We start from the raw sequence: 16,907 nt of genomic DNA, 5'->3' as shown, positions 1-16,907 counted from the left end.
CACCCTGTTTGCTTCATAATAATTGATAACTGCCTTCTATTAAGTGACCACTATATGCAATGCTGTATGCTCAGAGCATCACTTAACTATGAATTTGTCCCTTTAGATGATCTCTTAGCAACTCTGCCCCTAAGAGATTAAGGGCTACCTTTGGGGGGCATAGATTTACCTACTTAGCCCTTTGCAGCTCCTTGGAATTTCATCATAGGAAAAATTGATAAAACAATAGGTTAAGGGATCTTGACAGGGTTTCTGACACCAAAGCAAACTCCCTATCACTGAAGCCCCATTCATATTTACCAGGTTTTACATCTTTTCCTTGTTAAGGAAAACAAAAACAACAAAATCAGTAGCAGCAATAATAACAGCAACAATAAAAATAATTGCATATTTATTATTTCACTTGACGTTGATTTTATGTGACCATGTTCTCCCTTCATACACAGAGTTTATGTGCATATCTCTGTAGTTAGAATCCCTTATTGCTTTATAATTGTTTATAATTTGACTTCCCTACTGATCTCTACCAGCCACTTAAAAAATTATAAATATTTAGGGTGTGCAATATGATGATTTGATATATATACATAATGAAATGATTATTGTGGTTCAACTAGTTAACATACCATTTCCTCATATAGTTATCTTTTGTGATGAGGGCACCTAAAATTTACTCTCTTAGCATATTTGCAGTATTCAATACAGTATTATTAATTATAGTTATCATGTCGTACTTTAGATCTCTAAACTTAATTTATCCTGCGTAACTGGAACTTTGTACCCTTTGATCAACACTTCTCCATTCTGCCCCCCGGTCCTGCTCAAGCCCCTGGTAACCACCATTCTCTACTCTGCTTCTATGAGTCCAACTATTTTAAATTCCAAGTATAAGTGAGATCATGGAGTATCTGTCTTTCTGTGCCCATCTTATTTCATTCAGCATAATATCCTCCAGTTTCATCTATGTTTTAACAAATGACAGGATTTCCTTCTTTTGAAAGGCTGGTATAATATTTCATTATATATTCGCTATTTATACTGTTTTCCATTGTGGATATACCAATTTACGTTCTCACCAACAGTGTGCGAGGGTTTCCTTTTCTCCACATCCTTGCTGAAACTTAGCTTTTGTCTTTTTGATAATAGCCATTCTAACAGGTGTGAGATAATATCTCATTGTGGTTTTGTTTTGCATTTCCCTCATGAGTAGTGATGTTCAGCATCTTTTTTTTTTGTGTGTGTGTGTGTGTGTGATTAAATTTATTTTTTTTATTTTTTAATATATGAAATTTACTGTCAAATTGGTTTCCATACAACACCCAGTGCTCATCCCAAAAGGTGCCCTCCTCAATACCCATCACCCACCCTGCCCTCCCTCCCACCCCCCATCAACCCTCAGTTTGTTCTCAGTTTTTAACAGTCTCTTATGCTTTGGCTCTCTCCCACTCTAACCTCTTTTTTTTTTTTTCCTTCCCCTCCCCCATGGGTTTCTGTTACGTTTCTCAGGATCCACATAAGAGTGAAACCATATGGTATCTGTCTTTCTCTGTATGGCTTATTTCACTTAGCATCACACTCTCCAGTTCCATCCACGTTGCTACAAAAGGCCATATTTCATTTTTTCTCATTGCCACGTAGTATTCCATTGTGTATATAAACCACAATTTCTTTATCCATTCATCAGTTGATGGACATTTAGGCTCTTTCCATAATTTGGCTATTGTTGAGAGTGCGTTCAGCATCTTTTAAAAAAAATTTTTTTTTTAACGTTTTATTTATTTTTGAGACAGGGAGAGACAGAGCATGAACAGGGGACGGTCAGAGAGAGGGAGACACAGAATCTGAAACAGGCTCCAGGCTCTGAGCTGTCAGCACAGAGCCCGACGCGGGGCTTGAACTCACAGACCGCGAGATCATGACCTGAGCTGAAGTTGGCCGCCTAACCGACTGAGCCACCCAGGCGCCCCCAGTATCTTTTTACGTACTGTTGGCCATTTGTGTGTCTTCTTCTGAGAAATGTCTATTCAGGTCCTCTGCTCATTTAAAAAATTCTTGATTTATAATTGACATACCATGTTATATTAGTTTCAAGTGTACAACATATATATTGATTTAACACTTCTATGTACTACTCAGTGGTCACTATGATAAGTGTAGTTACCATCTGTCACCATACAAGGTTATTACGATATTATTGCCTGTGTTCCCTATGCTGTACTTTTCATCTCCATGACCTATTTTATAACTTAAGTTGGTACCTGTTAATCCTCTTCATCTATTTTGCCCACCCCCACCCATCTCCCCTCTGGACCACTGATTCGTTCTCTGTATTTAAGAATCTGTTTATTTTGTTTTTTAGATTCTACAGATAAGTGAAATCATATGGTAATTGTCTTTCTCTTTCTGACCTATTTCACTTAGCATAATATCCTCTAGGCCCATCCATGTTGTGGCAATTGCCTTTGTCCATTTAAAATAAAGTGCCATTGGGGTGCCTGGGTGGCTCAGTCGGTTGAGTGTTGGTTCTTGATTTTGGTTGAGGTCATGATCTCACGGTTCATGGGTTCAAGACCCACATCCAGTTGTGCCCTGACAGCACTAAGCCTGCTTGGGATTCCCCCTCTCCCTCTCTTTCTGTCCCTCCCCTGCTCGAGCACGTGCATGTGTGCTCTCTCTCTCTCTCTCTCTCAAAATAAATAAGTAAACTTAAAAAAAAAATTTGAGTGCTATTGAGTTGAATTCCTTATATACTTTGGGTTTTAACCCCTTAGCAGAGGTATGGTTTGCAGATGTTTTCTCCCATTCTGTAGGTTGTCTTTTCACTCTGTTGATTTTTTCCCTTGCTGCACAGAAGCTTTTTAGTTTGATGAAATTCCCTATGAGCTACTTAAGTTCAGGGACCATGTAATATTCATCTCCGTATTCCCAAGATTCAATAAGAGGACTGGCACTATGTTATGATAAGTAAATGGTTAAGGTGTGTAAAGTAAATGAATGTGCAGTGTCATCATTATCTCATGTGAGAAGGCTTATATAAGAGGGAAAACACTTTGCATAAGGAGACTGAGTTTGAAACTCAGCTGTGCTTCAGTTGGTTGGCCTGGAAGAAGTCTCTTAACCTCTTGGAATATCCTTATATCTAAAATCAAGTGATAATATTTCACTAACAGTCTTGTGGGGAATAAATTAAGTGATGCTCTGAGCACAATGCATTGCACATAATTGTCACTCAGTAGAAAGTAGTTATTATTGGGGTGCCTGGGTGGCTCACCCAGTTGAGCATAGGCTCAGGTCATGATCTCACGGTTCATGGGTTCCAGTCCCAAGTAGGGCTCTGTGCTGACAGCTCAAAGCCTGGAACCTGCTTCGGATTCTGTGTCTCCCTCTCACTGACCCTCCCCTGCTTGTGCTCTGTCTCTCTCAAAAATAAACACTAAAAAAAATTTTTTTAAGTAATAAAAAAAGAAAGTTATTATCAATTATTAATTACAAGGCAACTGAACGTCAGAAAAACTCGCTTAGGGCCAATCAGCTTTTAAATCAATGTTAGAAGTCAGTTCTCCATGTCCTGTGCTAGCCACTGGAATGAATGAATCATACAGGATCTCAGTCCTTGAGGAACTCACAAATATGTGAAAGAGACAGTAACAATTAATTAATACATTGTATGTTGGATGAAATATCAGAATTGTGTGCAAAACACTGGGACAACATAGATGTGGCAATGAATTCTGCCTGGAAAAATTGCAGTGAAGGTGACATTTAAGCCGTGGTTAGGGCAGTCTTGAAGGGATTTCTAGATACTGAGTCTCAGAAGCTACCGGAACCAAGGTGCTGCAGGGATTGAATGTGTCTCGGTCGGATATTGATACTGGACCCAGGCGAGGTGTTCCGTCAGTGTTTCCAGACGCCGGGAGATCGCTGCAGCTTGGGCGGGTCTTCAGCTTGCACAACTACCGGCCGCAGCAGCAAAGGATGAACGGAGCTCTAGGAAAGGTAGGTTCCACGCACGCTGGGCGCGGCGGAGGTGGTGGGGAGACTAGAGGTGGGTGGTGGCCGCCTGGCTATCACGGCCTCTGCAGACATCCGGGTATGAAACACTGGCGAGAACAAGGTTCTCCCGGCAGCACCCGCGGCTTCTTGCGGTCAAAGGGTTGTGTTTCATCCACTCCTCCCCGGGCGAACACAGCTGCGATTACCCGTGGGCCACGCCCCCTCCGCTAGCCACGCCCCCTCCGCTAGCCACCCTCGCCACTCATTGGCCTGGAAAGGGAAGAGCCGCACAGTGGAAAACTCTTAGAGATTGTCGGAACCTATGCTGGTTCCGACAATGTCTGTGACCTTGAGCAGGTCATTTTTATTTTTGCGTTAAGTAATCAACTTCCAGAGTGTTTTAACTTGGTGACCTGATTAGGATGTGAGGCTACTTGACGATAAGAAAAGGATAATAAGCTAAAATTTTACCTAACAAAACCCTATTTAAATGACTTCAGTAAAACCGTCTGAATCACGGTAAAGGCAGTCCTTGGTCTTCTCTTGCCCTTTTAACAGACGAACAGATTACAGGTGTGTTGTTTTAGATATATCATGATGCTTAGAATGATGTCTTACTTTTAGCAATTTTTGTTAAAATTGTATTTTAGCCGTTAATTATAGAGATTATGTCTCCATGATGTACAGATCAGCATGATCTTTGCTGTTCATGGAACTACCAGTAGGTATCTTCAGGTGGGCCCTGAATGTCTTTAGGCTTGTTTCCTTAATGGTGCACACCTTGCTTCTTTATGAAATAACTCACTGATGTTCACCTCAGCCTAATTGTGAGAATTTGGCCAGATCTGGTGAAAGGATAATAGAAAAAAATCAGGAAGTTTCAAAATTCCATTGTTAAAGATAGATTGGTGACTCTGTGCTCCTGCTGTATTTCTTTTTATTCTGAGGACTGCTGAAAGGGAGGGATAATTTTTCAAGGAATACTGTTTTCTACCATTCTCTACTATGGGAGACCCCATGGAAATCTGTCATTAGGGCATCACCTAAAGATTCAAGGGCAGATAGGACCTCTCCAAGTCTGATGCCACTGTTACCTTTCAGACACCTTTGTTATTGATTTTGTTCTTCCACTCTGCTCTATTGCTTTGGCCAGAGAGTCTTCACTTGGAGTGTCCTCACCTTCTCACCACCCATCCAAATGCTCCATCCCTCAGCACCCAGCTCAGGTCTCATCTTTTCCATAAAACCTTTCTGACCACATTGTCTAAAATGCCTCAACTAGCTAGTGTTATCTTTTGGCATCTAATCATATGTAGTCTTGTGACCATCTTTGTCTCAGCCTGTCTGGAAGTGTTAGTTAATACTTTACGTTTATAAGGAAAAGCCATGCGACTTGCATCACACCTGGATTCTATCTCTTGTGAGGTATATGACCTTAGGTGGGTTATTTGAGCTCTCTGTGCTTCAGTTTCATATCTATGGAATGCAGATGATAATGCCCACCATATGGAATTGTTGTAAAGATTATACAAGATAATGTAAATAAGATTAGTTTGTAAGGTGTGAAGGAATATATGCAGGAATATTGATATTATTTCACAGTTTATATACTGCTTTCATTTGCATAGTTTCATTTGATTTTCACAGTATTATGAGATAATCTTGGCAGGCACAACAAATCAGGAAATGGAAGCAAGCTACTGGCACAGTGTCTGGTACATAATAGTTCTCAAATATTCTACTGAATGCCTGAATGAATGAATGCTCTTTTTTTAAATAGGTCAACAGCCATTTAAGTGGTGGAGCTGAGACTGGAGCCAAGATTTTCTACCTCTCCTAAGACCCAACTACTTTTCCTTTTTCATTCCTCATTTCACAGATGAGGAGAACCAAAACCTTCCTTAACCTTCCCAGTCTTTTCCATCTTTGTGACCTGTACAGCCCATTACACTGCTCTCACATTGCAGTGTAATAAATAATTTGCACATCTCCTGCCTTCACTAGAAAGATTTGAGAGTAGGCAACTGTATTTTTTTTTTTTTAACGTTTATTTATTTTTGAGACAGAGAGAGACAGAGCATGAACGGGGGAGGGGCAGAGAGAGAGGGAGACACAGAATTGGAAGCAGGCTCCAGGCTCTGAGCCATCAGCCCAGAGCCCAACGCGGGGCTCGAACTCACGGACTGTGAGATCGTGACCTGAGCTGAAGTCGGACGCTTAACCGACTGAGCCACCCAGGCGCCCCCAACTGTATTTTCTTTATGTCTATATGTACCCAGCCCACAGTGTACTTGGCCTAAAGTAGCTCCTGATAAATACTGAGTGAATAAGTGACAGAACAAAAATTGACATTACATGCAAGTAAATGGTAGAGCTGGGACTAGAACTTCAGACTCTTAGCTCAGTGTTCTTTCCTTAGGAGCCCAAGGAGTTTTTAGCTTACAGTCATCTCACATTTGAGATGAGTGAAAAGCCCTGCTTTAGTGGAATAAAACAGGGTGGGATTACATACCTCTTTGGGTCAATAGAAGTAGTAAGTAGAAGTAGTGTTAAGACCATAATGCCGATATTCATCAAACCCCAGAAAACATACTGATTGATCAAGATGGCAGGATGATGTCTGTGGAAGTCAGAACATACCAGCGAATGAGTAATGACTCACCTGCGGAGTTACTTTCCACATAAAATGGATGGTCCTGGAATATCAGGCTTAGGTCTGAATGTCACTCACCCTGAGATTACTGTTCTTCCCTCTGGGATTACCATACCTCTGAACCACAAGGATATGATTAGGTGAGGTGTGGTGATCACAAAAGGTATGCCAGAAGGAGCAACCTTGGGTACTGATCTCATTGTAAGGTGTTTTCAACTAAAAACATTGAAGTCTAACGTGGGGTAGAGTTCATGTAAACAAAGAGCAGTGAGGACTGAAGCAAATGACAAACCAACAGACATGAATTAGGAGGACATAAGATGTGACATAGGAGGGCACAAGTTTCAGGGTGCCTAGAAAGGCAGGGAGTCCCAAAGCCCAGGAACGTGGCCAGGAAGTTGGCTATTTTCTGGTTACTATTAGACTGTAAGCTCTGCAGGACAGGGATATTTTACTATTTTGTTCATGGTTTTCTCCTTAACACCTGTCACACACTAAAGTACATATTGTTTAATAAATGAGGAGCTGAACAATCACCACATTATCATCACTGCTACCAATTTGATCATTAACAACGTGCCTTGCACTTGCTAAGTCCTTTTTATATATTATCTAATTTAATCGTATCAACAACTCTTATGAGATAAATATTTTTATAACCTCTTTAAAGATAAGGAAATGAGGTTTGGATGGATTTATTAATTTAATCAGCAGATGTTTACTGACCACCCACAATGTGCCAGAGTATGGTAGGTGTTGGGATGTAGCAGTTTCCTGTCTTCATGGAGCTTATATTCTTAGCAAAATAGGCCAATTAAGCATATAACTACTTAATTAATTGTGATAAATGCCCCAAAAGAGATTCTGGGTGCTATGTGAGTGTATAACAGCAGGATCCAGGTACATCTGAGCAGTAAGGAAAGTTTTCTTGAAGATGTTACATGACTAAGACTTAAAGAATGCTAGAATTCAGACAGACAGAGAGAGTATGTGCAAAGGCCCTGAAATGAGAACACGTTTGGAGTTCCAGAGGGCCCAGAAGATATTGGGAATGAGAGAAGCAGTGGGACTTGAACCAAGGGAGAATGTGCAGAGAAATGTGGGGATGAGACTTGGGGAGATGGTAGGGGATTGGACTTAAATTTCAGGTAACCACAGGTATTTTGAAACAGTTTAGCCCTGGAGGAAGGTAGGAAATTGGGCTTAATAAAGGTCAACTGTGGCCTAGAAGTACCACCCAGCAGTTATGGTGGAAGGCCAGACGTTTCTTTCTTTTTAAAAAAATTGAGATATCATTCATATACCGTAATATTTACCCTTTTAAGATGGACAGTTGAGTGGTGTTTAGTATATTTACAGAGTTGTGCAGCTATCATCAAAATCTAATTCCAGAGCATTTTCTTCTCTGCAAGAAGAAACTCTGTACCCATAAGCAGTCATTCCTCATTCACCCCTCTGCCCATCCCCATGTAATCACTGATCTGCTTTCTGTCTGTATGGATTTGTCTGTTCTGGTCATTTCACGTAAGTAAATCGTAAGTATGCAGAGCCAAGTATATTTTTTAACATTTATTTATTTATTTATTTATTTATTTATTTATTTATTTATTTGAGAGAGAGGCAGAGAGTGCGCACATGCAAGCACGAGCAGGGGAGGGGCAAAGAGAGTGAGAGAATCCCAAGCAGTCTGTGCACCATCAGCACAGAGCCTGATGCGGGGCTTGAATTCATGAACCATGAGATCATGACCTGAGCCGAAACCAAGAGTCAGATGCTTAACCAACTGAGCCACCCAGGTACCCTGAAGCAATGTATTTCTTCCTAAAAAAAAAAAAAGAAAAAAAAAAATTAATGTTTATTTTTGAGAGGCAGAGAGACAGAGCATGAGTAGGGAGGGGCAGAGAGAGAGGGAGACAGAATCTGAAACATGCTCCAGGCTCTGAACCGGCAGAGCATGGAGCCCGATGCAGGGCTCGAACCCACAAACTGAGAAATGATTTGAGCCAAAGTTGGACACTTAACCGACTGAGCCACCCAGGCGCCCCAGAGGCCAAATATTTCTTAAGTGACTTGCCAAAGATCAGACAGCTAGCTATTAAAATGGAAGTTTCAGTATTTAAACCCAGGTTTGTGTGAATCTATAATCTGTGCTCCTAATAGCCATAAAGACTCAGTGCAAAGATGGACTTGGACAGTCAAGAAATTAAACATATGAGGAAGAGACTTGGCCAAAGGGAAAACTACAAACAAAAGCAATTTTGAAAGAACTTAGGAAAAAGTTGGCCAGAACACCACTTGCCAGCTGTGTGCTTTAGGCACATGAATTCACCTTTCTGAGCTTTGGTTTCCTCACAGTTAAATGCGGGTAGAAATACCTACCTCACAGAATAGTTGTGAGGATTAAGGGAAATGATGTTTGGCATATAGCAGGTGCTCAGCGAATGGTGGGATTATTGATGCCATTATTATTAGCATACGAATTTCATACTAATATAAATTAGTATCATTCTTTTGAGAGGTAGTGTGGTAGAATGGAAGGCATGGACTTTAGATTCACTCAGACTTGGGTTTGAATTCTTGGTGCCTCTTATCAAACCTATAACTTTGGGCAATTTTCCTAAACCTTTGGTTTTTCCTCTATAAAATGGATGCAATTATCTCAATTATGCCTCTATCAGAGGATTAGTGTAAAGATGAACTGAAATAGTATACACAAACTGCTTACCACAAAGAAGGTACTCAATACGTGATGTAACTGCTACTTTAAATATTTGTTGATATAGAAATGTATTCTGTTAATATTTGTAAAACAACTTTCAGTTGCTTTCATGGGCCCCTGACTCACTGTTGTCACCACTCACCCTGGGGTTCTGGGTGTGTGAAGATACTCATTCCGTATAGATTTCTCCCCATGACTTCAATTCTCTGTAGATGCGCAGTCCCCTGGTTCTTGGCTCCTGAGCTCATGGCACAAGTATTTTTGTAACCCACTGCAGCAGCTGTGTCCTCATTCATTCATTCATTCACTAGCGTCACCACCTCCTCTCCCATTTGCTGTGGAGCTATCGCTGCTTTTCATTTGCTGATTGGGGGGGAGTGGGTATTTGTGGATACAGTCCCAAAATAGATTACTTTTGTTCTGATAAATAATGCCGAGCATCGCAGGGAAGAGGAATCACATTTCCCAGAGCTGAAAGGGAGAGTTCACGCTACAATTTGAATGTCTTCCAGAAAGTTGTCAACCCTTAATCCTGGCTTTTAGATAATTAAATCCTTTGCTTTTGTGGAGACTCAGAAATCTGAATGATTAAAGTGAGGAAAAATCAGTGTCCTCTAGATCTTTCTTCCCATCCAATTCTTCTGTATGAGGTAACCCACTTAATATATTTTCTTCACTCATTTCTATTCTGTTTGTCACGGTTGATAGACCTTGGGCCTGGAGGAATCTTAGGCTAATCTGCTCCAGCTTCACAGAGGGGAAGTACTGGCCAAGGTGTGATGGTGGAGCTGGAGCTCCTGTCTCCCAAGGCTCCCCGTTGCCTACCTGCTTTTTATGCTGGCTAATATTAGGTTAAGCATATTGTGCACATAATTACAAAGTCTTTTAGTATCTGGTTAATTGCAGTTTTAAGGATTGCCTATGCATTTTGCCTTTCCTTCCATCTATTCATATCCTTTCCAATCTTCATGACCTCACATTCTCTGAGAGACTTTTCCTAAATTTGATCACCCCCAGCCCAATTTCTTAAGCACTAACACATATGAGAGAGGATATAGAATGGTGGGAAAATTATGGACTTTAGAGTCAGAGAATTCTAAGATTGTATGCTAGTTCTGATAGTGGCTGTTTGACTTTGGGTAGATTACTTAACCTCCATTTCTTCAACTGTAAAATGAGGTAATAATACTTATTCTGATTCAGATGCATGGTAGGTACTCAACAAAATAGATGTGGGTGCTTAATAAATGGCATTCACTTTCTAATCACTTATTTATTCACAAAAACAAACCTTGACTGAAAGTCTACAAAGTGCCTGAGAAGAATACAACATGACCTCTGCCCCTGAGGAGCTCTTAGTTTAGCATAGTGGTGTATGGGTGAATCTTCTGGGGAGAATGTTCATGACTTTGAGCAGATTCTCAGTGTCTGTATCACCCCAAACGCTAAGAACTTCTCCTGGCCATCTCCACCTGAATTTCTTGCCAGAGGTGCTTATTATTCGTATCACCTATTTTGTCTTAAATCATATAATGCTTGTGGCATATTGCTTAGCTGTTTATTTTTATTTTATTTTATTTTTTAAGGCTTATTTATTTTTTAGAGAGAGAGTGCAAGAGGGAGAGGGGCAGAGAGAGAGAGGGAGACAGGATCCCAGGTAGGCTCTGCACTGACTGCAGCCAGCTGGATGCCGGGCTCAAAGTCATGAACCATGAGATCCTGACCTGAGCCAAAGTCAGACAGAAGCTCAACCAACCAAGCCACCCAGGTGCCCACTTAGCTGTTTAATATAGATGTATGTCTGTATCTCCAGCCATTCAAACTCCTACAGGACAGGGATTATGCTTACATTTTTTTAGCAGCTCTGTTGAGATACAATTCATATACTATACAATTCACCCATTTAAAGTGTACAATTCAATGGCTTTTAATATATTCAGAGTATGGGGTGCCTGGCTGGGTCATCCAGTAGAGTATGGAAGAGCATGTGTTCAAGCCCTATGTTGAGCTTAGAGATTACTTTAAAACACACACACACACACACACACACACACACACACAGAGTGTGCATCCTTCACTACAGTCTATTTTAGAACATTTTGGTCACCCCAAAAAGAAACCCCATATCCCTTAGGTGTCATCCCCACCATCTCAGACTCTAGCTGTAGGCAACCACTAATCTACTTTCTTTCTCAATAGGTTTGCCTGTTTTGGGTATTTCATATAAATGGAGTCATACAATATCTGGCTCTTTGTGACTGGCTTCTTTCACTTAGTGTAATATTTTCAAAGTCTGTCTATGTTGTTACATTTGTTTTTATATTCCCTTTAATACTTAGCACAGTAGTTGGCATATAACAGCCTTTTAAAAAATAAAATTTATTTTATTATATTAAAAAAACTATTTTTTTGTTGTTTATTTTGAGAGAGAGAGAGTGTGTGTGAGCAGGGGAGGGGCAGAGAGAGAGGGAGAGAGAGAATCCCAAGCAGGCTCTGTGCTGTCAGCACAAAGCTTGATACCGGGCTCGATCTTACGAGTCATGAGATCATGACCTGAGCTAAGATCAAGAGTCGGAAGCTTAACCAACTGAGCCATCCAGGCACCCCAAAATAAAATTTATTTTAGAATAGTTTTAGAATTACAGAAAAGTTGCAACGATAGTACAGAGAATTTCCACATACCACACATCCAGTTTTGACTATTATTATCTTACACTTTTCATAAATTAATTAACTGATACTGATATATTATTAACTAAAGTCCATCTTTTTTCCTATTTCTTTCATTTTTTTAAAATCTAATGTCATTTTTCTGTTCCAGGATTCCATCCAGGATATTATATTACATTTAGTCATTACATTTAGTCACCACGTCTCCTTAGGCTTCTCTTATCTATGACAGTTTCTCAGACTTTCTTTGTGTAATAGGTTTTTAACATGTACATGTTGAAGGGATTTAAATTGTTACCCGTAGAGGACAGGACTGTCTCTTTATATTAGAGAGTCTTAGGACATTTAGTATTTATTATCTAGTTACTTTATAAAAAGACCTCTATGTTAAACACTCCCTTAGTAAAGTTATACCACTGATCTTTCAAGTGGATGCCAGTAGGGCAGAGTGAGCTTGAAATAACTGGGGAGGGTGGAAACTCAGGGAAGTTGCCACTGCTACTGTCTCCTGTCATTGTTTTGTTGATATTGGCATTTATTATTATTATTATTATTATTATTATTATTATTATTATTGAGACTGTGCTGTAACAGAGGCATAGCCTCTGGAGTAAAACAGTCCTGTTAGGCCCTTATTAGCTGTAATTTCTTAGAATATAAATTCTGTGGGCCTCAGCTGTCTCACCTGTAAAATTGCCTTGCAGTGTGTTGAAAATTAAGGAAGAATTAAGACAGTCCCTTGCATGGTGCCTGTGCTTGGCAGATGCATAGTTGTTGATTGATATTAGAAAAAAATTAGATTAAATTGGAAAGGGAAAATAAGGTAAAAAAAAAAAAAAAGAGCAGCATGGGAAGAGAACTTCTGGGTGTTTTGTTTTGTTTTGTTTTGTTTTAGCATTTTCTATAGTGGGTGGAATAAGAAAGAAGATGACTTTGGTTTGCCTACATATTTGTTGTCAACTGAAGGACATCATCTTTGCTAGACAAGAGCCTTTGGGTTCTTTTTGGTTTGTGTGCTTTGAGTTTCTAGCGTCTTTTTGAAGAAGTGCTTGGAAGGCTATGAATGGTTAAGGTTGTCCTAACATGGCTATTTTGCTGTAGGTGCTGTGTCCAAGGAATGATACCATTTTTAAGCAAGTCTTTTCTCTCTTAAGGTAAGGATATTAATAACAGTGGTTAAATATAGCCAATATTTGCACTCAGCTAGGGTTTACCCATCATTTGTCTTTCATCATCTCCACTTGTGTGTCTGCTAAACATCTCAAGTATTAACTCTCCTGCCATTTTTCTCTTTCCCCATTCTCAGTAAATGACAACTCCATTCATGTAGTTGCCCAGGCCAAAGTTCTTGCAGTCAGTCTTGACACTGTTATTTTTCTCACTGTACATCCAATTCTTTAACAAATCCTCTCAGCTCTACTTATGAAATATACACAGAATCAGACCATTTCTCACCTCCAGTTTCAGGTCTCATGTTTTCTGTTTTGCTAAACTACTAGGGACCAGTTCCTTCTAATCTTCCTTATTACCATCATCCTGCCTCCTAACTGTTCCTCCTTCTTTTTGATTTTAGCATGAAGGATAGAAGACAAAACTTAGTTTGTATTTGACAAAACTTAGTTTTGTCTTCTAATCGGAGTGGTCCATTTATTTATTAATGTTTTTTATTTATTTTGATAGAGGAAGAGAGAGAGGGGGAGAGAGAGAGAGAGAGAGAGAGAGAATCCCAAGCAGAGAGAGAGAGAGAGAGAGAGAGAGAGAGAGAATCCCAAGCAAGCTCTGAGCTGTCAGTGCAGAACCCGATGTGGGGCTTGAACTTATGACCAGGGAAATCATGACCTGAGCCAAACTCGAATCGGAGGCTTAACCAGCTGAGCCACCCAGGTGCCCCCAGAGTGGTTCTTTTTAAAATCAAGTTTCTCTCTCAGAACTCTCCAACGGTATCCCATCTTACTCAAAATAAAATCTACACTCCACCATATCCTGCAAGGCTTTACATAATCTGTTCCCTCATCCGCATACTACTACTTACTCAGTTTTAGCCACACTGGTGGCTCCCTTTCTAGTCCTTGATGATCTAAGCACTCTCCTGAACCCCAGGATCTTTGCCCATTCTTCCCTTAGATATCCATATGGCTTGACCCCCTTACCTTATTCAGGTTTGTGCCCAGATGTCATCTTATCAGAGAGGTCTGCAATGACTACCCTATGTAAAATAGCTCCCTCCACCCCAATCAGACTTTATTTCCTTACCTTGCTTTGTTTTTCTTCATTGCAGGTATCATCACCTGACACATTTTATATATATTGTATGTGTACAGATACCAGATATTTAAATTGTCTTCCCTATCTGTCCCCTAGAATATAAGTATCATGTAGATAAGGATTTTGTTAGTGTTGTTTCCTGCTGTATCCTTAGAGCCTAGAATGGTGTCTTGCACATAGTAGGCATTTAATAAATATTTGTTTAATGAACGAATAGATCCTTATAGTGATCTCGTGAAACAGGTCATATTATCTTAATTTTATACATAAATAACTTAGGTACAGAGAGGTAAATTAATTGCTCTAAGATGACATAGCTAATATGTTGTTGGAGTTAGGATTCAAACCCAAGTTCTTTTTTCACTGCCTTGCATATATAGTTTGCTACCTCCCATCTTCTCTAAATGATAATGAATGGCATTTGGTGGTTTATTTCTCTATTCAGTAGAGATATTCACTGAGTGTTTTATGTGTGGCGGCCATATAATATAAAACAATGAATTGTATATCTCCCTGGACCACATGACAGTCATGAGCCTGAATGATTTCTTTAATCCTTTACATTTATTGAGGCCTCTCTCCTATTATTCCCTTTCCATCTTAATCTATTTTTCCATCATTAATCAGTCAACTCTTCAATAAGTAGTTACTATAGAACCATTTTACATGTTCTCTCTAATCTTCACAAAAACATGACAGGACAAATATAAATATTGTCATTTTACAAAAGAGGAAACTGGCTCAGAGAGTTTAAGATAGATTTTCAATCTCATGGGATTATACTATTATTATCTGCATTTTAAAGAGGAGATAACTGAGTTACAGAGATCTAAAAAACTTGTTGAAGGTCACAGTTTGAACATGGTAGAGTCAGCATTTAATCACGGATCTGCTGGTCTCCCAACTTGTTCCGCAATTTAGTTTCAAAACTTCGCAGGGTGCTGAACCTGATAACCTAGTGAGCTGACAGAGCCGTATTATTCTCTTCCATGTTCTTTGGTTTCTGTATTCAGTCTGCAGTCATTGCTGTCCTTTCCTCTCCACTCCCTGAGCATGTTCTAATAATGCAAGACTACGACCTCACTAGTTCTTTTGCCTCAGTCTCACCTCTTCCCATTCATTGCTCACCTGCTGCCAAGGTTAACTTTCCAAAGCTTAAACTTGATCATGTCACTCCTGTGCTTAAACTCGGCTAGGAGCTTCCCACTGCCTATACAGAGTAAAGACCAAACTCCTTATCACAGCATACGAGGTTCTTCCTCACCTGGCCCAGGAGAACCTCTTTCACCAACTCCCCTTTTCCCTGCTGCTTAAGTTCTACCCATATCCAGCTGCTTGCTGTTCCCCAAACATACCACTTTCATACCTCTGCCTGGAATGCTTTTCCTTAAGGCTAAATAGTTGAGAACAGTTCTTCATTTTAAAAACTCCAGTCAAACAGTTTTACCCCCTCTAGCAGAAATGACCACATTTTCCTTCATGTTCCACCAAATCTTGTATAAGTTTTCATTCTGGATCAGCAATGTATTGTGGCTCACATTTGTTTACATGTCTCTCTCCCAACTAGACTATAGAGAGAGACATTTTACTTATTTTTATATCCTTAGGATGTCTGGCACACAATAGGCACTTAATAATGTTTGTGGAAAGACGGGAAAGAGGGAATAAGGGAATTTCTAGCATTGACTTATCCTTAATGAGAGGCATACACGTTTTGGTAATGGTATAGATTAAATGTGGGTATCTAATTTTATTCAGCATACTCTTTCCCTCTTTTTAGATTCAGAACTTCAGGAGAAAATCCCATCTGTTCTGCAGGTATGTGGTTATTTCCTGATATAGTCTGCCTGCTTTAAGTGACCCTCTAATGATCTGTAATAATTTTGTCTAGAAAGATTCCTAACATATCTTTGAGAAGAGTGGCTGGGACCACATTCCACCCCTCACGTGGAATTGGGCAATGGGCAAGAATCTAAAGTAGTGGTTAAGAGCAAGAGCTCTATAGGAAGTTTGGATTCCAGCTCTACCGCATACTTACTCTGTGACCTTTGGCTACCTCGCCATAGTTTACTTTCTTCACTTAAAACAATGAGGATAATTATAGTACAAACTACAGTGAATTATTTGAAGATTCAATGAGATAAAATACCTAAAATTAATTATTATAATTGTAATTGCTACTATTTCAGACCTGTATTTCATGTCTATCATCTACCAGGCAAGGGCTTTTCTTACAGTATTTTGTCCAAAATAAATGTCCATTCAATCTGATTAACTCAATAAATTTCAATCTGCTTCAACCCAATTACTTGCCCTTTTTGCTTTGTCTATTATGTGAGAAGTTTCAAAGTAGCTGTTTGATTTTAATGACATCTGTCATCTGCCTAAAGAGTCAGAGGCAAAGGAAAGGGAGAAAAGAAGGGAACTAACGTTTACTGAGCGCCTCACATATGTCAGCAGTACATAAAGAGGTTTTACATCTATTATTTTTCTTCAGAAGATGGCAGCAGTATGTAGAGCATCACCATTTCTACCAGCCCCACTGCCCAGCATCTCAAAATATGAGCTTATTTTTACTTATTCATTCTCTCAACAAACATTTATTGT

General features: G+C 39.7%; 1 protein-coding gene across 1 annotated transcript in view; it reads left to right on the top strand.

The window, feature by feature from the left end:
• The first annotated feature begins 10,652 nt into the window (after window positions 1–10,652).
• MRPL48 (mitochondrial ribosomal protein L48) overlaps window positions 10,653–16,907 on the top strand; it is a 46,143-nt gene continuing 39,888 nt past the window's right edge. Inside the window, exons 1-3 of the mRNA XM_007080874.3 lie at window positions 10,653–10,855; window positions 13,137–13,189; window positions 16,081–16,118. Coding sequence (XP_007080936.2) covers window positions 10,763–10,855; window positions 13,137–13,189; window positions 16,081–16,118 — 184 coding nt within the window. The 5' untranslated portion in view covers window positions 10,653–10,762. The remainder of the gene's footprint in view (window positions 10,856–13,136; window positions 13,190–16,080; window positions 16,119–16,907) is intronic.

This window comes from Panthera tigris, chromosome D1 (genome assembly GCF_018350195.1).
Source record: "Panthera tigris isolate Pti1 chromosome D1, P.tigris_Pti1_mat1.1, whole genome shotgun sequence".
Lineage (NCBI taxonomy): Eukaryota > Metazoa > Chordata > Mammalia > Carnivora > Felidae > Panthera > Panthera tigris.
This window is presented reverse-complemented; position numbering and strand designations above follow the sequence as displayed.